The sequence below is a fragment of the Urtica dioica genome, chromosome 6 (assembly GCF_054948205.1).
Source record: "Urtica dioica subsp. dioica isolate 48M chromosome 6, U.dioica_male_clone48M_v1_H2, whole genome shotgun sequence".
Taxonomy (NCBI): domain Eukaryota; kingdom Viridiplantae; phylum Streptophyta; class Magnoliopsida; order Rosales; family Urticaceae; genus Urtica; species Urtica dioica.
In genome coordinates this window covers 41,564,734-41,586,775 of record NC_142761.1, presented here as the reverse complement: position 1 = coordinate 41,586,775, position 22,042 = coordinate 41,564,734, and the positions used below count along the sequence as shown (strand labels likewise).

Below are 22,042 nucleotides of genomic sequence, written 5' to 3'. Positions count from 1 at the left end.
GAAGACCACGACTCTCAACAAATGGTGGTTTTCGAAGAATCCACAAAATACCTTGAGTACTTTGAGGGACCATACTTTGTGCTAGAGGTTATTTGCTCCGTTAGAGGATGAACAATCCTTCGAGTCGACAATTAGAGGACTTCATGGCCTTTTGGGTTTATTGCTACAAGGCGATCTGGGATTTGAAGTTCGAAGGGGAGGGAATCCATCGATCCTCGTGAATCGTGATTCTATCATTCAATTCTTCATTGTCGACCCCACATCAGGGCATTAAAAATGTAGTCGTTATTGCATTGGCTCGTGTTGCATTGATCAATCTCATCCTAAGAGGCAATATTTGGCATTAAAAGTAAATGAGTAGTCGTAGCGTCTTAAATCAACAAATTACGCTATATTTATGCAACTCTTTCATTCCATTTTACTCACCATGATATGTTCCGCACATCTATTTTACGGTTCAGTGCCGTTTTAAATGTGCTTTACAAAAATCAACAATAAATAACCAAACTGGCTGCAGAATTCAAAGGCGATGCTATATTTTTCTTTGTTTTCTCTAGCCTTTCTGAACAAAAATCAAGTTTTTTTATCCAAATAATAAAGTTCAGGCAAAATCTGAACCATTTCCAGAAACCACTCATACCCATATAGTTTATTACCTATAACTTGAGTTAACACGAGAACTTAAATACCAAAATTTATTCATCCTGAAATGAGAGTTCAACACATAATACTCTCCAATTGCCATAACACAAGGATTGCTAATGAGGTTTGTTAGTTCGTTAAGGATTGATATGAAGAAGGTTTGACTTTCCAATTGCCATTCTACTGTAAATAATACTCTTGAAGCATCTAATTTTTCTACTGTAAACAAAATTCAAAACCAGCTATTATTACCTAAATCTTGACAACATATAGCTTTACCAATATGAGCAAATAAGCTAAATCAATGCAATACTTGAGAGCAAGAATAAAGTGTCTTTAGTCCGCACACTAGTAACGAACAAAAACCCCTTTAATTTGATAGCGACCAAACAAAACTACCTAGGTGTACTGTAGTATCAGAGAAAAGAAATTGATACTTAAATCGAAAAAACTAAATTAGTAACATGGAAGGGCAGATAAAAGAAAATTATTTATGCAGTTGCGGCACCTTTCCCCTTCTTCCTCTGAAGTTTCTTAACGTAGAACTCGAGCTCTTTGCCTTCAAGGATATACCTGATTTCGCAAGAGTTTAATTAGAACAAAAAAAAATATATAAGAATACACTGTTTTGGTATAAAGAAAATTTAAAATTTTGGATATGTTACCCATCAGCTCGGCCGCATTGGCCAGGGCGGGACGATATGCAAGCATAGAGCCTGCCGCTGCTGAACTGCTCTTCAATGTGAGCGTCGAGTTTTCGCTCTTCTTGCCGTTTCTCAATCTTCCTAACGACATGGCTACTCTTCTTTACTTCCTCGGTAACTGCCTCTCCCTCCTAATATACACACCATACATAAATTCCACAATTTGATGGGATACGAAAACCCCAAAAGTAACTCTAGTTTTTGCAACTCAGTAATAATTTGCTCATACTTTAGTACTTAATCAAATTTTTCTGTATTCCTGCAATGGCATAACAACTAAGTCTCTTGTTTTGACAATCTAAAAAAATTGCCTTTTCAAATTAATTCGAATTTAATTTAGATGGAATCATTATATTATATTACTCATCCCAAATGAATACGAAAGCTAATTCCACATTTTGTTATATTACGAAAACCCCAAACCATTTTTTACAATTCAGAAATAAATGACTCAGTACCTATTTTTTATTCAAGTTAGTTTTCTGTATTAATGTAATGACATTAGAACTTAATCTCTGTTTCTGACAACCATAAGCAATTTTACCCTTTAGATTTAAACTATGATATCAGAACTTAACCTCAATTTTCGACAATTACATCTCTTTAAATAAAAAAAAAACCTGGTTGCTCCTCTTCAAATTCAGAATTCGACGATATCCGCCCCAAATAAAAATGAACACAAGCGAATCGAGAATCGAAGGGTTACCTCGGCGGTTTCCTTCTTGGCAGAGGCGGTCTTCTTCTTTCTCCCGATATCGACACCGTAGTGTTGGAGATACCACTGCTTGAAAGGGGCAACATCGACTTGGACGATCGCACCTTTCACGAGCGTCTGAGTTCGGACGAGCTCGTTGTTGGAGGCGTTGTAGACAACGTCCAAGAGCCGAGTCTTGCGAGTCACAGCCTCGCTTCCCCACGAGAAGTTTCCAGTGTCCAGTCTCAGGGCTCTCCACTTCACATTCCCACCCCTCACTCGGATACGACGAACCGTCTTGTTGCTCGACAGCTTCGTGTTTCCCGACTGGCGTCCGAGCTCGTACCTATTCCCAATTATTTCAAAAAATAAAAAAATCATCAGAACTATGTTCACATAAAGAAGAAAACGAAAGGATTGCGAATTCATCCCCTTAAGATATATGAACACCATCAAATAAGCTCAAATCTCTTGCCATACGTTTAACTTATATCACTAATAACAATAATTCATTTGTATGAAATTGGAGAAGAAGGAAGGATCGTCCTTAGCCTAACAGCTATCAATCAGAGTTCAAATCATCGAATGCAAACTCGGCTCAAATCTCTTGTAATACGTTCGACAACTTATATCACTAATACCGATCATTAATTTTTCGTACTACTTGGAACTCAGTTTCCGACGAATCAGGGTAAATTTATATGAAAAAAAAGACTTACTTCCGCTTCTTTCGCCAGCTCTTTTTCTTGCCTCCGGTGGCACGACGCTTGTGCATAGAGTCACGAGAGATACCTGAAAACCCATTTTCAGAAGACAGAATTAAAACGCGACTAGCCACAAGAACTGAAGCGTAAGAAAGGTCGATAGCGAATCGCCTTATTACCCATGGTTGCCGATGTGGGAAAAAGATGAGAGCTCGCGCAGATCTTTCGTCAACCTAAACCTAAGGTTATCGATTTATTTTCTATAAAACCCTAGCCTCCATATGAGCCGGGCTTCTTTGTACCGATCCTACTCCAAAGTCCAACCGGATTTGGGCTTAAAGAAGTAAAATTTTAACCTTTTTTTTCCTTCCCAAAATGCTCTTTATATATACACATGTCAACAAATTTATAACTTAATGACATCTATGTCAATGTCAACAAATACATAATTTAATGATATCTATCAATAAAAGTGTAAAAAAAAAAAATACATAAATATATGGGACCTATTAATACATGTTGTCTTAGTTATGTTTTTGGTTGATTTTGAAAAATTTTCAATTTTACTAATATATTCCAAATATTTAATTCAATTCGAAAAATACATATTTATATTTTTTTTAAAATTAAATAATATTTTTGAAGTGCATCAGTTTCAAAATAGTTCTCACTTCTTTAACACTTATCTTTGAGAGAGAGATAGCTTATATAGAGAGAAAGAGATATAGATAGAGGGAGATAGAGAGATAGATAGAGAGAGATTTGAAAAAAATACTATATATAACAAAAAAACTCATGAGTGAGAGCGGTCAAATTTTTTTAAAGGATAGAGTAAGAGTAGTCAAGAACTCATAAAAACCACTTTTTAATCAATGCTATTATTACAAAATATAATCCAATCTCGACTTTCTTCTTCTTCCTTTTTAAGGGTATCTTTGTTATCAGTAGGGATTGAACCCACAACTTATACATTGGAAGTAGTGTAAATTTAGCAATTACGCTATGCTAAGTACACGACTTTCTTCTTAGGCGTGTAGAAGTCTAGAAGATGTTTTTCCATGTAATTTACTTGTGCATTAACTCTAGCTTAACACACGTGTATAATTTGTAGTTTAATTTAAAATATGATCATTATTACTATTATATATTATTATTCATTCATCACATAAATTAATTAGTGTATACTTAACTATATTTAAAAATTAATCATAAATCATAATGAAATCCATTAATTTTCCATAACAAGACATTTTGTTATATAGCGTATTGAACTTGCCATCCAAACTAGGTTGTTGGATGTGTAATATAATATCTATTATAAAATTATAAAGAATAAAAAAATCACCGATCAACGTGTTATGTGTCAAAAACAAAAAATTTATCTGAGATTTTTTTTTTCACTTTTCCTTTGAGCACTGTAATTTCTTATTTTGAGACCATCCACACTTAATCGACAGTGACATTTTAAACCTTGATTGAGTGTTTGAAAAAATAATTATTAAAAACTTTGGTTTCCAAGCTTTCAAAATTTTTGTTATATTAAAAAAAATCACTTTTGAGCTAGTATTAAAAACAATTTCACCATCATTATTGTCTCATATGACTTGCTGTTTGTTGTTTGCATTCGTCATAATGGATGAAAAATAAGCTTAATTAGGCATGGCAAATTTTTTGTATATGAAAGAGTGAAAGCAATGGCATGGTGATTCGTCGTTGTCAAGGATGCGGCAAGCAACGTCAAGGTCATCGGTGTGCGTTGACATCGGTGTGGCAATGGTTGTTGTCAGTGGACATCGTCATGTTCATTGGTTTGTCAGTGTCGAGACCAAATGTGCATAATGTTTTATTCTCTTTGGTGTTTTTGACGGTATCACATTTGATTGTTAGGATTTACCAACGTTTCTCGTGGGTGCTACTTCGGAGGCATCATATCTCTTATAATCACTTCATTCTCGTACACGCGGTAACTTATGTCTTATCTCTCATACTCTTCGCATAACTAGTCATACTAATGTTTTCATTATTTGATTATTTTATTCAATTTGCGTGGTGCTTATTTTGTATTAAATTGGAGATGATGGATTAGCTGCATTTCTCTATCATGTTATGGGTGTCATGTTAGATTTTTTTTTTATCAAAAGATTAGGAAAATAGCTTTTTTTTAATAAACGTATTTTCCGTTAAAATTGGGTAAAAAAAACCCATCAAAATAGGAGAATAACACCTTAAAACATGAAACACCGCCGAGAATCAAAGCATTACCTCGGCGGTTTCCTTCTTGGCAGTGGCGGTCTTCTTCTTCCTCCCGATATCGACACCGTAGTGTTGGAAATACCACTTCTTGAAAGGGGCAACATCGACTCGGACGATCGCCCCTTTCACGAGGGTCTGAGTTAGGACGAGCTCGTTGTTGGAGGCATTGTTGACAACGTCCAACAGACGGGTCTTGCGAGTCACAGCCTAGCTTCCCCACGAGAAGTTTCCAGTGTCCAGTGTCAGGGCTCTCAACTTCACATTCCCTCCTCTCACTCGGATACGACGAACCGTCTTGTTGCTCGACAACTTCGTGTTTCCCGACTGGCGTCCAAGCTCGTACATGTTCGATTATTGCAGATATTTTGATTAGAACTACACTTAACAAGAATACAAAAATCAGAAGCGAAAAAAAGAAGAAAGAGGGATCAAATTACTTCCGCTTCTTTCGCCAGCTCTTATTCTTGCCTCTTGTGGCACGACGCTTGTGCATAGAGTCACGAGAGATACCCATGGTTGCCGAGAAAAAGAGTCTCAAAGTTTTCTCTTCGACCGAGCAGAAGAGGCGAAGTTTTTTTTAGGCTTGAGCTATTATAAAACCTAGCCTACGTGTGGGCCGGGCTCATATATTGGGCCATTTGTACTGATGCAATTTCAGCATTAGTAAAAAGATTTATTTCCAAAATTAACCGATAAATATGCTAGTGAATTAGAGATTCCAAAAAAAAAATTAATAATAATAATTAACGGTTCGTATATCAAGAAAATCATATTGTAATGACATCTTTTGTCAACAAATTTTAGTCTTGCGAAAATTTGTTGGCATAGAGCCAACTAACATATTCTTTTTGGTTAATTTTGAAAAAAAATCTACAACTTTATTTATATATCCTAAATATCAAATTCTATTAAAAATATACGAATAAAGTACATAATCAGATTTAGCAACAGTTAACTAGATCAATATACCAAGACCACTATAAAGACGCTTTTTTTTAAGTCAAACTCATAAGTAAATACATAAAATCTCTCTCTCTATATATGTGTGTGCATATATATATATATATATATATATATATATATATATATATATGAATTTCTTGAAACAAAATAAATTTCTTCAACCCGCCTCAGAACAACATCGTTTCAACCTCCCAAAACCATCATGGACTCTCGTCTCTCTTCCCACCACGCGCCGTTGCACGCGCTCAGCAATGGAAACGAGGACTTCGTTCTCTTGGACTTGGGCTTGAAATTCATTGGGCTTATTGATAGGTGCGTTAATCACGCGTAAAACCCCTATTTTCCGAACCAAAAACCGACGAGTCCTCAAGTAATTTAATGGTTTTTAGTAGGATTTTGAGTAATTTCATGTTTAGATGAGCAATAGAGCGTCTACAATCAATTTCGTGGAAAAAGGATGGGATTTGGAGACAAAACGGTCGAAATAGAGTCAAAAAGCACAAGCAAGAAAATTGGCGACAACCGCGCGCCGCGCGATGACAGACTCCGAGACCGCGCGCCGCGCCTCGTCAATAGCGCGCCGCGCATCCTGGGAACGCAATCATGAAATCATCCAGAGTCTTACGCGCGCAGCGCGCATAACCTGGATTTGGAGCCGCGCGCCGCGCAAGGACGACCGCGCGCCGCGCGCTCTTCGGGTTTTGACGAACTTACTTTCCGTTTTTGATGTTTTTGAGCGAATCAACCCATTCCAAAGGCCCAATATGCTCCGAAAATCACCTCTTGACCTATATATTGGACTCTAAGCTCTAAAAACATAAGCTTCCTTTTTGTTTTAGTTTCTATTTTATTGTTTGGTTGTTCTTGAGAGCTCTTGAAAGAGGAAACGGCGTTCTTCAACGGAATTGACAACCCGACGAGTTCTCCTTCTCCGAATTCAATCGTTTTTCTTTCTTCCCTTTCTTTTATTTATTTCATTGCTTTAAATTATTGTTGAACATCAATTTTATTTAATATGAATTCTGTTTTGGTTTCAATCTTTATTTTAGTGCTTTTAATTATTCTTTTGTGTTTAGCGTTGATTATGAATTCCATTAGAGGCTAAGTTTCTTATGGGGTTGCGATGTAGCCGGGATTGATAAGGGTTAGGGGGTTCATTAGGGTTAGATAATTATTGTTTGCTTCATTATTATGGATTGCTTGATATGAATCGTTCATTATGCGTTCTTATGCTTGATCACCATTAGAACTGTTATCTAGGATTGTTTAGCTACTCGAGAGAGAGTAAATAATCGTGCTTTTGTTCATGTCTTCATAGTTGATCCTATGTTTTAAACTCTAGGCAATTTATGTAATCGTTTGAGCTCTTGTTTCATTGCGTGTGATTATTTTAATAGGATTAGATGCCGAGAGGATAATAATCCGTCAATTACATAGGTTTGCTAGAACACTCGAGAGAGGCTAGTGAATAATTTTGATAGATTGAGATTAGCATCCATAGGAGTAGATTTTGTTGTTCGAGCCCGAAACCCCCGACCTAGTTAGTTCCGGTGAAATCGTGACCCCTACCTTCTCTTCTTGCAAAACTCATATTTAACGTTCTGCTTTGGTTTTATTATTTCTTTTGTTACAACCATCTTCTCAACTTTACTTGGAATTAATTAGAATCAAGTTTTAGTAATTCGCTAGAGTAACTAGTCTCTGTGGGTACGATACTCGAATTTACATACTATATTACTTGGGCGACACACGTACGCTTGCGTGCGCGAGAAATATCGCAACAAGTTTTTGGCGCCGTTGCCGGGGATTAGTTTACAATAGCGATTGAATTTACTTGCTCTTGCTATTTAATTTCTTTATTTTTGTTTTCTAACTTTTCGTGTCACTTTCTTGCTTTTGAAGGTGTATGCGAAAAGACGGGTCATCTGCTCTCGTTCCAATAAACTCCGAGATCGAAAAATTTTACAGGAAAAATCGAAAAGAATCAAAGGAACGAGCAATGGAAGAGAACAGGAACAATGCCGAGGAGCCCAAGACCCTATTCCAATACGGGCTACCGCCGACAGATGCTACACAATCGGCCATTGTTCTGCCGGTTCTTGCGGGTAACCAGAATTTCGAGATCAAGACCGGCATAATTCACATGGTCCAAGCGAATCAATTCTCTGGAACACCTGCCGAAGACCCGCAAGACCATTTGACGAACTTCGTCGAGATCTCAAACACGTTCAAGCTCCACAACGTGTCCGACGAAGCCATTCGCCTCCGCCTCTTCCCGTTTTCACTACGGGACCGAGCCAAGACGTGGCTAAACTCCCTCCCGCCGGGTTCCATCACCTCGTGGGCCGACTTGCGCATCAAATTCATCTCAAAGTTCTTCCCGTTCGAGAAGATGCACAAGAGACGCAACGAGATCCATTCGTTCGCCCAATACGACGGGGAGTCACTGTTTGAAGCATGGGGGCGCTTCAAAGAGCTGCAGCGAAAGTGCCCCAATCACGGCATCCAAGGGTGGATGATGGTGCAAATCTTCTACGGCGGCCTTTCTCCTTCATCGCGCACTCTCGTCAACACCGCCGCGGGAGGGTCGTTCTTCCAAAAGATCGAGGATGAAGCTCATGCCATCCTCGAGGAGCTCGCGTACAACAACGACCAATGTCCTTCCGAGCGAAGGATTCAGAAGCGCGAGCCGGTCACGCCCGAGATGGAAATGATAAAAGCCCTCGCAGCACAGGTGGCCGACCTCACCAAAACGCTCCACGGGCAGCAAGCTACAGTTCATGCCATCCAAGCCCCTACTCCCGAGCCGTGCTTCTGGTGTGCCGGCCCTCATTCTAGCGATGAGTGTGCGCAAGGGAACAAGGACCAACAAGCAAGCTTCATCAACAATCGGCCGCCCTACAATCAAGGCCCAATGAACACCTATCAGAATGGAGGATGGCGCGGTCCCCAGAATAACACGCCGATGCAACCCGCACCGAAAGCTCAACCTCGACCGCCTCAGAATCAGCCCCGACCATCGCCATATCAAGCCCCACCATTTCGAGCCTACAAGAACGAGACCAATCTGGAGGAGCTCGTAGCGAATCTGGCCACGTCGACGACTGCCTTCGTGAATACCACCACCGACTTCATGCATGAAACGAAGACAGCCCTCTCGAACCAATCGGCACAGATCTGAAACCTCGAGACGCAGGTGGGGCAGCTCGCCAACGCCATTCACACCCGACCCCAAGGCACACTTCCAAGCGCCCCCGAAGTGAATCCAAGGGAGCACTGCAATGCCATTTCTCTTCAACACGTTGCAGCCACCAAGAGCCCGAAGAAAGAAGAAGAAGAAGCTGCCCCGGTCACCAAAGCTCTTAAGCCGCACCCGCCGGTCCATACATATGAGCCGCCACTTCCGTTCCCGCAAAGGCTCACGGTGGCACTTTCCGCTGAGAGTAGTGCGCTTCTAAAACAAGAGCTCCCGCCAAAATTAGAAGATCCGGGCAAGTTCACATTGCCGTGCACCATTGGAGACATCTTCATCGAGAACGCGTTGTGCGATCTTGGTTCGGGCATCAACCTTATGCCGTCGGCCGTCTTCACCAAACTCGGGGTGGGTGAACTAAAGCCCACGCGCACCACTCTCCAACTGGCGGATCGGACCGTAAGGCACCCGCGCGGTTTCGTGGAAGACCTCCTCGTGAAAGTTGGAAAATTCACTTTTCCGGCCGATTTCTACGTCATCGACATGAACGAGGATCGCGATATCCCCATTCTTTTTGGGAGGGCTTTCTTAGCCACTTGTGGTGTTCGCATAGACGTGCAAAGAGGGGAGCTAAAGACGCGCGTGAAGAACGAGGAAGAGACGTTCGGGATCTGTAAAACCCGAAAGCGCAAGTAGGAAAAAGAAGAGATCTACGTCATCGAGACGTACGAAGTCGCCACTTCACCACCCACACCTCCGCCACGTGCTCCCCCGAAAAAATCAACAAAAAATGCGAGCAAGGAAGCAAAGCCGAAATCTCCATTCAAACCATGGCGAGGACGTTGGCCGGAACCATTCAAAGAGGTATGGAGGAAGAAAGAGCGCGTGGAAGAAGATCCACCGCCGCCCGAGCGCGGCGGCGACGAGTAGGGGAGTTATACCACCCCCGCGAGGTAAGTTCTCTGTCTCCCGTGTTTTTATGGATCTACATTGAGGACAATGTAGCGATTGAGTTTGGGGGGGTGAACTACTTTGTGGGGGATTTCTGTTAGATTAGGTTGTTTTTTTATTTAATTTTTATTTTCTTAATTTGTTTGGCGATTGCTTATAAGTGATAGTATTAAAGTGTTTTCTGTCGTTACTTGCCAATGATACCATGTATTTTCAAAGAAATCCGAGTTTGAGTCAATTTTAAATTTTTTTGTGCTTCATTGTGATTGACTAGTGGTTTGAGTAACGCAATCTCGGTTGATTTTTCCTATTTATGCACACACGTCCGTCCCGGGGTTTGAGTAGTCTCTTAGAGGTTCGATCACATCTTTAAATGTCTTTTAGCTCACGAACACTAAGAACCGCTCTAGCCCTCTTCGAGGCGAAATGACCTGACACGAACCGAGGAAAAGTGATTTAGGCCTTCATTTTGTTAGCCACTCCAAGCCAAAAAGCCGTCCCGTAACATCCCCTTGAGCACCCTTTTCAGAAAAAGCCGAACGATTGATCCTTTCTCGATATTTAGTCAGAAAAAGCCTAGCGAATCATGTTTGAAATCCCACAAAGAACCCCGTTAACTTAGCGACTCTTGAGTGAATTCTTTCGATTTTGTGACATGATTTTTACTAGTCTCTACGTGTTTCATAGTTCATTAGACACCACGCCGGTGATTGTTCGTGTTTGTTTTCATTGTTTTGTATCAAAAGGAAAAAAAAAAAGAGAAAAAAAATCGAAAAAAAGAGAAGAAGAAAAAAAAAGAAAAAGCTACAAAAAAAAAAGTGTTTAAGTTATGCGATTGATTTATTTATTTGTATTAGTTTTTGGCGTGATGTTATGTGACATTAGTTTTAGAGACTAGACGTTGCATAGTCAAAGTTTGGGGGGGAAGCATTGGGAAGTAAATGCTTAGAAAAAGAAAATTCTCGAAAGGTGAAATTTGTGCCTTGAACGTGGGAATGTTGTCAATGGTGCCCACAAGAAGAGTTGTAGTCTTTATTTTGAACATTTGATGTAATAAAGTCTCATGAAGACTCTTGCTTGTAATTGCCTATTCATTCATTAATAAAGTTGAAACGTTCATTCAATCTTCCTTGTCTGAAGCTTTATGATAAAACCATAGTCTTTTAGTCCATAAACAAACTTAACAACTTGCGAAGAGACAAATGTAGATTTGCATGAACAAACTCTTCGTAGTTTGCTTAAAACGATATATTCGCAATCTTAGGGTCAAAGGACTATTGACCTCAGTATGATTGTTAGAAGAATCTATGATGTCTGGTTATGAGGCATTGAGAGTTGGGAACTCTATAGTTCTTCTAGGTATCTTCCGAAGGTACTGAATTGACCAGTGCACTTCTAGAGACAAGATAAGAACAAACCATTTAACCTCTTATGTCTCGAAGTCACTATGTATGAATTGCATCATGCTTACCTTAATCCTGAAATGAGACATGTCATTTCACACCTTAGTATTCTCATTTGAGAAAGTCAGAGTTCGGACTCACTATGTCATTCCGAACAGGGCCTATTGGTGAAGTACTAAGTTGTGAGTATGTCATGAGTAACTTTGTGAAGTTCTCATAGATATGGAATTCATGTACAAGATTGCTGAAATGCAATGTATGTCACCTCATGCTTTGTTCCTTGGAGTGTGAAAAAATGAACTGGCCAGTGTCCAAATTGAGTCCTGACTCTTTTGGATGAAACAATGTGACTTGTTAGCTCCTCGTCAATACATTGTTTCTAACTTATTCACAAGCGACAAAGGAGTTGAGGAAATAACAGCTAGAAGGGTTTTAGTAAATCCCGACTAGTTGATGACATTCATGAAGGGTAAACATAGATAATATTCAGTGGATCCACTCATCATAATTAGGTCGAATTCTTGAGTAGAAAATAAATTCATTTGAACCGAGAGATTTTCAGTGTCAGCTCTTTAGTGGAGTCAGTTGGCATTAAGCTAAACTTGGAAAAGGTTTGTGAACTTTTTAGTCCAAGTGTTTAGCTAAAGCTTTGTTCATTTGGGTCCATGAGGTCACTGTCACGAATCACATCGATAGGAATAGTTAAACTGGAAGCTAAGTCAAAACAAGAACGAAAATAGTGAAAAGGTATTTTTGTCTTTTGAGACAAACGATGAAATGAATGTCAATAAATTTTTGACAAGGTCATTTTATGACATGTTTCACTCGGCCATGACTTGATCATTGGGCCTTGTGAATTAATTTCATTTCATGAGAATTTTATTTGAAAATTCTAAATGGGCCTTTTCTTATGTTGTCATGAACAAGTGAAGAAAATTCTAGAAGGCTTTCTAGCATGATGTTGGGCGCCCATAATACCCAAGGAAAGAGAGTTTATTTTGTGCATAAAATGTATTTAGATACTTGTCAAAAGAAAAAGAGGAAACAAATTTGCATGTAGATGCACTAAGGGAATCGGCCAAGAGAGAGACAAGGCAAGGCATGGAACAAAATAGGAAACTATTCCAAGACTTAATGAAGTCTATTTTGGCCGAGCTTCTCAAGGAAAAGAAAGAGGAAATTGGCTCATTTTATAGAAGAGGAAACTACCTTATTGAAGGTGAGACCTCTCCTATAAATAGGAGCCTCATTCTTCTCATTTTCAATCATCCAAGTTTAAGAGATTTGAGAGAAACTTTGGCCGAAAATCCTCTCTCTCTCTCTCTAGTTTATTTTCGATTATTTCTTGTCTTGGCACCTAGGTCCTCACTCGACCTAGTGTTTAGCTCTGCGACTTCGAGACTCGTTCTCAAGTCGTAGTGTTTAAAAGTGCTCACTCACTGATTCCTTCTTTTTCGAGTGATTTAGTGATAGAAACTTTCGTGGTTGCTCGAGGTGCCGAGGAAAGAAAGAGAGACGTGCTGCGAGGGGAGACAAGCGTTGCAACTTTCCAAAAGCTTCTACAAGGTTCAAGCTTCAAGAAAGGTTAGTAACTTTAATAGCTCATATTAGTTTTTATTTACATGTACATGCTCTTGTCTAGGTTAGTAAAAACTAGTTTTACTTAAAAAGAAAATTTTTAAAATTCCGCCGCTTAACGAAGCGTTAAACTTTTTCTTAAACCCTAGATCGATTCCAACAGGGAATGGGTGAGCAAGAAATATCATGTGAAAGTTGGTGAGTTGGTGAGATTGAGTCGCTAGGTTGACGTTTTAGCCACATTTTGACCATATCCTACCGTTGACCCTAGCCTAACATTACACGCCGACAAAGCCCTATTGATTTCCTTGGTAAGTGTCTTGCATTAGTGGAGAGTGAGCGGCGAAAAGCATTATGGTGTTCGAATTTCATTCATCTCATTATTATTTGAGCATTCTACATTAGAAGATGTGAACGAACATATTGAGTTGACCTCTCTTTCTTTCGGGACATATTTCACACACGGGGAATTTTGATCGAGAATGTGTTGCAAAAGGCCATTTAGTCAATCTAATTATTTTTGGTTTCATATGATGATTGACTTGGATTCGGAAATTTTTGTAGGTTGAGGCATGTGACTAACACTTGATATTGTTGCTAACTTTGTAATCGCCATTCGTTTTTAGTGTAACTTCTTTGGTGTGTTTATTTTACTGTTTAGTCTTTTGTGTCGCTTGAGGACAAGCAACGGTTTAAGTTTGGGGGGATTTGATAGGTACGTTAATCACGCGTAAAACTCCTATTTCCCGAACCAAAAACCGACGAGTCCTCAAGTAATTTAATGGTTTTTAGTAGGATTTTGAGTAATTTCAGGTTTAGATGAGCAATAGAGCGTCTACAATCAATTTCGTGGAAAAAGGATGGGATTTGGAGACAAAACGGTCAAAATAGAATCAAAAAGCACAAGCAAGAAAATTGGCGACAACCGCGCGCCGCGCACCCTCCCTCGCGCGCCGCGCGATGACAGACTTCGAGACCGCGCGCCGCGCCTCGTCAATAGCGCGCCGCGCATCCTGGGAACGCAATCATGAAATCATCCAGAGTCTTACGCGCGCAGCGCGCATAACCTGGATTTGGAGCCGCGCGCCGCGCAAGGACGACCGCGCGCCGCGCGCTCTTCGGGTTTTGACGAACTTACTTTCCGTTTTTGATGTTTTTGAGCGAATCAACCCATTCCAAAGGCCCAATATGCTCCGAAAATCACCCCTTGACCTATATATTAGACTCTAAGCTCTAAAAACATAAGCTTCCTTTTTGTTTTAGTTTCTATTTTATTGTTTGGTTGTTCTTGAGAGCTCTTGAAAGAGGAAACGGCGTTCTTCAACGGAATTGACAACCCAACGAGTTCTCCTTCTCCGAATTCAATCGTTTTTCTTTCTTCCCTTTCTTTTATTTATTTCATTGCTTTAAATTATTGTTGAACATCAATTTTATTTAATATGAATTCTGTTTTGGTTTCAATCTTTATTTTAGTGCTTTTAATTATTCTTTTGTGTTTAGCGTTGATTATGAATTCCATTAGAGGCTAAGTTTCTTATGGGGTTGCGATGTAGCCGGGATTGATAAGGGTTAGGGGGTTCATTAGGGTTAGATAATTATTGTTTGCTTCATTATTATGGATTGCTTGATATGAATCGTTCATTATGCGTTCTTATGCTTGATCACCATTAGAACTGTTATCTAGGATTGTTTAGCTACTCGAGAGAGAGTAAATAATCGTGCTTTTGTTCATGTCTTCATAGTTGATCCTAGGTTTTAAACTCTAGGCAATTTATGTAATCGTTTGAGCTCTTGTTTCATTGCGTGTGATTGTTTTAATAGGATTAGATGCCGAGAGGATAATAATCCGTCAATTACATAGGTTTGCTAGAACACTCGAGAGAGGCTAGTGAATAATTTTGATAGAGTGAGATTAGCATCCATAGGAGTAGATTTTGTTGTTCGAGCCCGAAACCCCCGACCTAGTAAGTTCCGGTGAAATCGTGACCCCTACCTTCTCTTCTTGCAAAACTCATATTTAACGTTCTGCTTTGGTTTTATTATTTCTTTTGTTACAACCATCTTCTCAACTTTACTTGGAATTAATTAGCATCAAGTTTTAGTAATTCGCTAGAGTAACTAGTCTCTGTGGGTACGATACTCGAATTTACATACTATATTACTTGGGCGACACACGTACGCTTGTGTGCGCGAGAAATATCGCAACACTTATTTTCATGATACACGAATGTTGTTTTTATTCTTTTAAAACAACCAATTGTCGTCGTTTTTATCCTATACAAAAAAAATTTAAGCTTGCGCAATTCCAAACGAAGTGGTATAAAATGGGTATTCTTATTTTTTTTCAAATTCAGTTTTCCAAAATTACACTACTAATTTCATTTTGGAAACCTAAACTCAACTCCAAATTTCCAGATCTCGCAGCCATGGCTTCTTCAACTTCAGCAACAACTTCAGCTTCCAATGCAGCAGTCAAGGAGTACTTTTCTCTTTAATCGCCGTATGTCGAGCAGATCTCTTCTCTTCTCATTTGACACAATGCAAAACAATTTCTCTTTACGTAGTAGTTTTGCTCTTTGTTTTGCTCTTTCTTTGCAAAGTAGTTTTGCTCTTTCAGGGATGATAGTGGCGTGGTTCAACCAGGTGAAGGTTTTGGAGAACGGTGAGGTAGGATGCTTTGTGAGGAATTGTATGTGGAATTCGACTTTGGAGAGCCTGGTTGTGTGGGGTCTATGGTGGGCTTCATGCAACGGATCGATCAGCTGACTATGCCAAGCTCGTAGACTATTGGAAGGTCTAAGTGAAGGTGCATGCGGACCAGGGGACGGTTGTTGCTTATGGGTACAAGATCAAGATGTGTCTTGAGTTGGTTTTTAAGGGGGGAATACTATATATAAAAAGAGATAAAATCAAGGGAAACACTAGTTTTCAAAGTCCCACATTGCTTAGGGATGAGAAAATTTCGATTTGATACACTTATAAAAGTAGAAAACCATGAGTAAAATCCTCAGTAGATGGCCTTTTAATTTGGTTTTTGGCTCTATTTAAAAAAAGACACACTTTCGCTTCTTGCTCTAGCTCTTCTTCTAAGTTCATGACATGAATGAAGACTATCTAAGCAGTTGCGGCGCCTTAACCCTTCTTCCTCCGGAGCTTCTTCACGTAGAACTCGAGCTCCTTGCCTTCCAAGAGGTACCTGATTTTGTAAGAGTTCAATTAGAACACAAATAAAGGACTAAAAAGAAACCCATTGTTCGGGTAGTAGAAGAAATTTGGGAATTTGATGATTCACCCATCAACTCGGCCGCATTGGTCGGGGCGGGGCGAGATGCAAGCATAGAGGCATTACCTCGGCGGTTTCCTTCTTGGCACGAGAGATACCTGAACGCAGAATCGAATAGCCATTGAAATCGACGAAGCTACGAAAACAGAAACAAAGAGAAGGGAGATAATCGACTAGACTTTGGGCCGGGCTCGTGGGCCATTATTTTTCAGTCCTAGCTTATGGGAGAAAATTACCAAAATAACGTTTTTTAAGTGTAATATTTTCAAAAGAGTGGCCTTTTTAAATCTTTTAAAAATAATGTTTTTTTAAACCGTGAACAAGTTATTTTCGTATAAATAGAAATGTAAATAATAAATAAATATGTTAACATAAAAATAGTTTAAACATTAAGAAAAAACAAAAACCAAAAGTAATTACCATACTTATGATTATGAAGTAATTACCATACTTAGGTGGAAAGCACCTTAAGTTGCTTTTGGATTAGAAATAATTTAGGCCCACCACGCGCCGTTGCACGCGCTCAGCAATGGTAACGAGGAATTCGTTGATAGGTGCGTTAATCACGCGTAAAATTCCTATTTCCCGAACCAAAAACCGACGAGTCCTCAAGTATTTTAATGGTTTTAGTAGGTTTTTGAGTAGTTTCAGGTTCAGAGGAGTAATAGAGCGTCTACAATCAATTTCATGGAAAGAGGACGGTATTTGGAGACAAAACGATCGAAATAGAGTCAAAAAGCACAAGCAAGAAAACTGGCGACTACGCGCGCCGCGCACCCTCCATCGCGCGCCGCGCGATGACAGGATTCGAGACCGCGCGCCGCGCATCAACGACAGCGCGCCGCGCATACGGGAACGCAAATCATGAAAATACACAGAATCTTATGCGCGCTGCGCGCATAACCTGGATTTCATACCGCGCGCCGCGCAAAGACGACCGAGCGCCGCGCCCTCCTTCGGGTTTTGACGGACTTACTTTCCGTTTTTGATGTTTTTCGGCGAATTAAACCATTCCAAAGGCCCAATATGCTCCGAAAATCACCCCTTGACCTATTTATGAGACTCTAAGCTCTTAAAAACACAACTCCCCTTTTGTTTTAGTTTCTAATTTCTTGTTTGGTTGTTCTTGAGAGCTTTTGAAAGAGGAAAAAATGCGTTCTTCAACGGAATTGACAACCCGACGAGTTCTCCTTCTCCGAATTCATTCGTTCTTCTTTCTTCTCCCCTTTTATTTGTTTTATTGCTCTAAATTATTGTTGAACATCAATTTTATTTAATATGAATTCTGTTTTGGTTTCAATCTTTATTTTAGTGCTTTTAATTATTCTGTTATGTTTAGCGTTGATCATGAACACCATTAGAGGCTAAGTTTCTTATGGGGTTGCGATGTAGCCGGGATTGATAATGGATGGGGGGTTCGTTAGGGTTAGATAATTATTGTTTGCTTCATTATTATGGATTGCATTATGTGAATTGTGCCTTATGCTTTCTAGTGCTTGATCACCATTAGAACTGTTATCTAGGATTGTTTAGCTACTCGAGAGAGAGTAAATAATCGTGCTTTTGTTCATGTCATCATAGTTGATCCTAGGTTAGAAAATCTAGGCAATTTATGTAATCGTTTGAACTCTTGTTTCATTGCGTGTGATTGTTTTAATAGGATTAGATGCCGAGAGGATAATAATCTGTAAATTGCATAGGTTTGCTAGAACACTCGAGAGAGGCTAGTGAATAAATTTGATAGAGTGAGATTAGCATCCATAGGAGCAGATTTTGTTGTTCGAGCCCGAAACCCCCGTCCTAGTTAGTTCCGGTGAAATCGTGACCCCTACCTTCTCTTCTTGCAAAACTCGTATTTAACTCTCTGCTTTAGTTTTATTATTGCTTTTGTTACAACCATCTTCTTAATCTTACTTGGAATTAATTAGCATCAAGTTTTAGAAAATCGCTAGAGTAACTAGTCTCTGTGGGATCGATATCCGTTACTTACGTAACACTATTATTTGTTCGATACGTCCGCTTGCGTGCTAGTTATAAAAATATCGCAACATTCGTTCTCTTGGACTTGGGCTTGAAATTCATTGGGCCTATTTTCACGGTACACGAAATTCGTTTTTGTTCTTTTAAACAACCAATTGTTGTCGTTTTTATTTTATACAAAAAAAAAATATAATCTTGCGCCATTCCAAACGAAGTGTATAAAATGGGTATTCTTATTTTTTTCGAATTCAGTTTTCCAAACCTACACTACTAATTTCATTTTGAAAACCTAAACTCAACTTCAGATTTCCAGATCTCCCACCCATGGCTTCTTCAGCTTCAGCAACAACTTCAGCTTCCAATGCAGCAGTCCAAGAGTACTCGTCTCTTAAATCGCCGTCTGTCGAGCAAATGTCTTCTCTTCTCTTTTGACACAATGCAAAACAATTTTTCTTTGCGTAGTAGTTTGCTCTTCTTTGCAGAGTAGTTTTGCTCTTTCAGGGATGATAGTGGCGTGGTGCGACCAGGTGGAGGTTTTGGAGAACGGTGAGGTAGGATGCTTTGTGAGGAATTGCATGTGGAATTCGACGCAGAAGAGCCTGGTTGTGTGGGGTCTATGGTGGGCTTCATGCAATGGATCGATCAGCTGACTACGCCAAGCTCGTAGACTATTGGAAGGTCTAAGTGAAGGTGCACACGGACAAGGGGACTGTTGTTGCTTATGGGAACAAGATCAAGATGTGTCTCGAGTTGGTTTTTAAGGGGGGAATACTACATACAAAAAGAGATAAAATCAAGGGAAACACTAGTTTTCAAAGTCCTACGTTGCTTAGGGATGAGAAAATTTCGATTTGATACACTTATAAAGGTAGAAAACTGTGAGTGAAATCCTCAGCAGATGGCCTTTTAATTTGGCCTTTGGCTCCATTTAAAAAAAGACACATTTTCGCTTCTTGCTCTAGCTCTTCTTCTAATATACCACAAAAAAACATTGTTAGAGAATCAACCGACACATACCCATGATTTCCGAGAAAAAGAACCGCTAGAGCTCAACAACCGCGCGGTCTTCAAGCTTTTTCTCTTCGGAGCAAAAAATAAAAAAGTTTCATACGGTCGAGAGATTATGTAACCCTATCTTACGTGCCAAAATTGCCTCGAGAGATTATCTAACCCAAGCTTACAGGCCGGGCTCATATATTGGGCCTTTTTGTAACCATCCTACTTCAACATTAGTAAAAGTGATTTTTTTTTTCCAAAATTACCCAAAAGGATAGATATGGTAGTGAATTAGAGATTAAAAAAAATTGATAGTGGGTTTTATAAATGTATATAAAATTAAGGTTATCTAATTAAGGTTCTCTATTTGAAACATACAAAAATCATAATTATTTTAGAAAAACAATAAAAAAAATTAATTGAATATAAAACTTGTTATAGGAAAAAATAAAAATATTTGAAACATGAAATTAAAATTGTTGGATAAAATTTCAACTAATATACATGACTTATCTAACAGTGAAATGAAAATATATGATATCGTATGTAACATGTTGTAAAAAATGTGATTTTGGTAATTTAGTGCAAGGTATGAAAAATTTATACTTCGCCGGCCGTTTATGCTCTGGTAGTGACGTTTAGTTACATCCAATTTACCAAAAAAATGAAAAAATAGAACCAAATTAAAACTGTCTTCGTTAGAATCAGTTATATGTTATACATAATCTGGTTCGTTTTACTTGATTTAGTTAATTTGTTTGTGCTTTGTATATGTATATGCACAATTTTTTTAAATGAATATGCAGTTAAAAGCTATTTAATGATATTAAGATCAACACGCTTTTTTAAAGTCAAACTCATCTGCAAATACATAAAATCTCTCTCATATATATATATATATATATATATATATATATATATATATGTAAATTTCTTGAAGCAAAATTTCTTCAACCCGCCTCAGGAACGGCAGCGTTTCAGCCTCCCAAAAGCCATCATGGACTCTCGTCTCTCTTCCCACCACGCGCCGTTGCACGCGCTCAGCAATGGAAACGAGGACTTCGTTCTCTTGGACTTGGGCTTGAAATTCATTGGGCCTATTTTCACGATACACGAAAGTTGTTTTATTCTTTTAAACCAACCAATTGTCGTCATTTTTATCCTATACAAAAAAATTTAAGCTTGCGCAATTCCAAACGAAGTGGTATAAAATGGGTATTCTTATTTTTTTCAAATTCAGTTTTCCAAAATTACACTACTAATTTCATTTTGGAAACCTAAACTCAACTCCAAATTTCCAGATCTCGCAGCCATGGCTTCTTCAACTTCAGCAACAACTTCAGCTTCCAATGCAGCAGTCAAGGAGTACTTGTCTCTTTAATCGCCGTATGTCGAGCAGATCTCTTCTCTTCTCATTTGACACAATGCACAACAATTTCTCTTTACGTAGTAGTTTTGCTCTTTGTTTTGCTCTTTCTTTGCAGAGTAGTTTTGCTCTTTCAGGGATGATAGTGGCGTGGTGCAACCAGGTGAAGGTTTTGGAGAACGGTGAGGTAGGATGCTTTGTGAGGAATTGTATGTGGAATTCGACGTTGGAGAGCCTGGTTGTGTGGGGTCTATGGTGGGCTTCATGCAACGGATCGATCAGCTGACTATGCCAAGCTCGTAGACTATTGGAAGGTCTAAGTGAAGGTGCACGCGGACCAGGGGACGGTTGTTGCTTATGGGTACAAGATCAAGATGTGTCTTGAGTTGGTTTTTAAGGGGGGAATACTACATATAAAAAGAGATAAAATCAAGGGAAACACTAGTTTTCAAAGTCCCACATTGCTTAGGGATGAGAAAATTTCGATTTGATACACTTATAAAAGTAGAAAACCATGAGTAAAATCCTCAGTAGATGGCCTTTTAATTTGGTTTTTGGCTCTATTTAAAAAAAAGACACACTTTCGCTTCTTGCTCTAGCTCTTCTTCTAAGTTCATGACATGAAGGAAGACTATCTAAGCAGTTGCGGCGCCTTTACCCTTCTTCCTCCGGAGCTTCTTCACGTAGAACTCGAGCTCCTTGCCTTCCAAGATGTACCTGATTTTGTAAGAGTTCAATTAGAACACAAATAAAGGACTAAAAAGAAACCCATTGTTCAGGTAGTAGAAGAAATTTGGGAATTTGATGATTCACCCATCAACTCGGCCGCATTGGTCGGGGCGGGGCGAGATGCAAGCATAGAGGCATTACCTCGGCGGTTTCCTTCTTGGCACGAGAGATACCTGAACGCAGAATCGAATAGCCATTGAAATCGACGAAGCTACGAGAACAGAAACAAAGAGAAGGGAGATAATCGACTAGACTTACCCATGGTTGCTGATGTACCAGAGCTCTCTAGCGGCGAAAGTATGTTTCTCGTGGTTTTGATTTCGGCATATAAAACCTAGCAATCACTTTGGGCTGGGCTCGTGGGCCATTATTTTTCAGTCCTAGCTTATGGGAGAAAATTACCAAAATAACGTTTTTTAAGTGTAATATTTTCAAAAGAGTGGCCTTTTTAAATCTCTTAAAAATAATGTTTTTTTTTAAACCGTGAACAAGTTATTTTCGTATAAATAGAAATGTAAATAATAAATAAAAATGTTAACATAAAAATAGTTTAAACATTAAGAAAAAACAAAAACCAAAAGTAATTACCATACTTATGATTAT

General features: G+C 39.1%; 1 protein-coding gene across 2 annotated transcripts; it reads right to left on the bottom strand.

The window, feature by feature from the left end:
- Nucleotides 1-926: 926 nt before the first annotated feature.
- Nucleotides 927-21,731, bottom strand: LOC149394247 (small ribosomal subunit protein eS8). Of its 2 annotated transcripts, none has more exons than XM_089617207.1 (5): nucleotides 21,698-21,731; nucleotides 2,760-2,832; nucleotides 2,053-2,386; nucleotides 1,308-1,477; nucleotides 927-1,215 (listed from the first exon to the last, which is right to left on the bottom strand). In XM_089617207.1, the coding sequence occupies exons 1-5, from the start codon at nucleotides 21,699-21,701 to the stop codon at nucleotides 1,134-1,136; spliced, it is 663 nt and encodes a 220-aa protein (XP_089473333.1). In that variant the 5' UTR covers nucleotides 21,702-21,731; the 3' UTR covers nucleotides 927-1,133. The 2 variants fall into 2 exon arrangements, with proteins under 2 accessions (XP_089473333.1, XP_089473334.1); XM_089617208.1 differs by lacking the exon at nucleotides 21,698-21,731 and adding an exon at nucleotides 2,924-3,026.
- Between the last annotated feature and the right edge of the window lie 311 nt (nucleotides 21,732-22,042).

Coding starts and splice junctions, on each gene's coding strand:
- LOC149394247 (XM_089617207.1), bottom strand. Junction 2,387..2,759: donor AGCTGGCGAAAGAAGCGGAA/GTAAGTCTTTTT, acceptor AATTGGGAATAG/GTACGAGCTCGGACGCCAGT. Junction 1,216..1,307: donor CAATGCGGCCGAGCTGATGG/GTAACATATCCA, acceptor TTGCGAAATCAG/GTATATCCTTGAAGGCAAAG.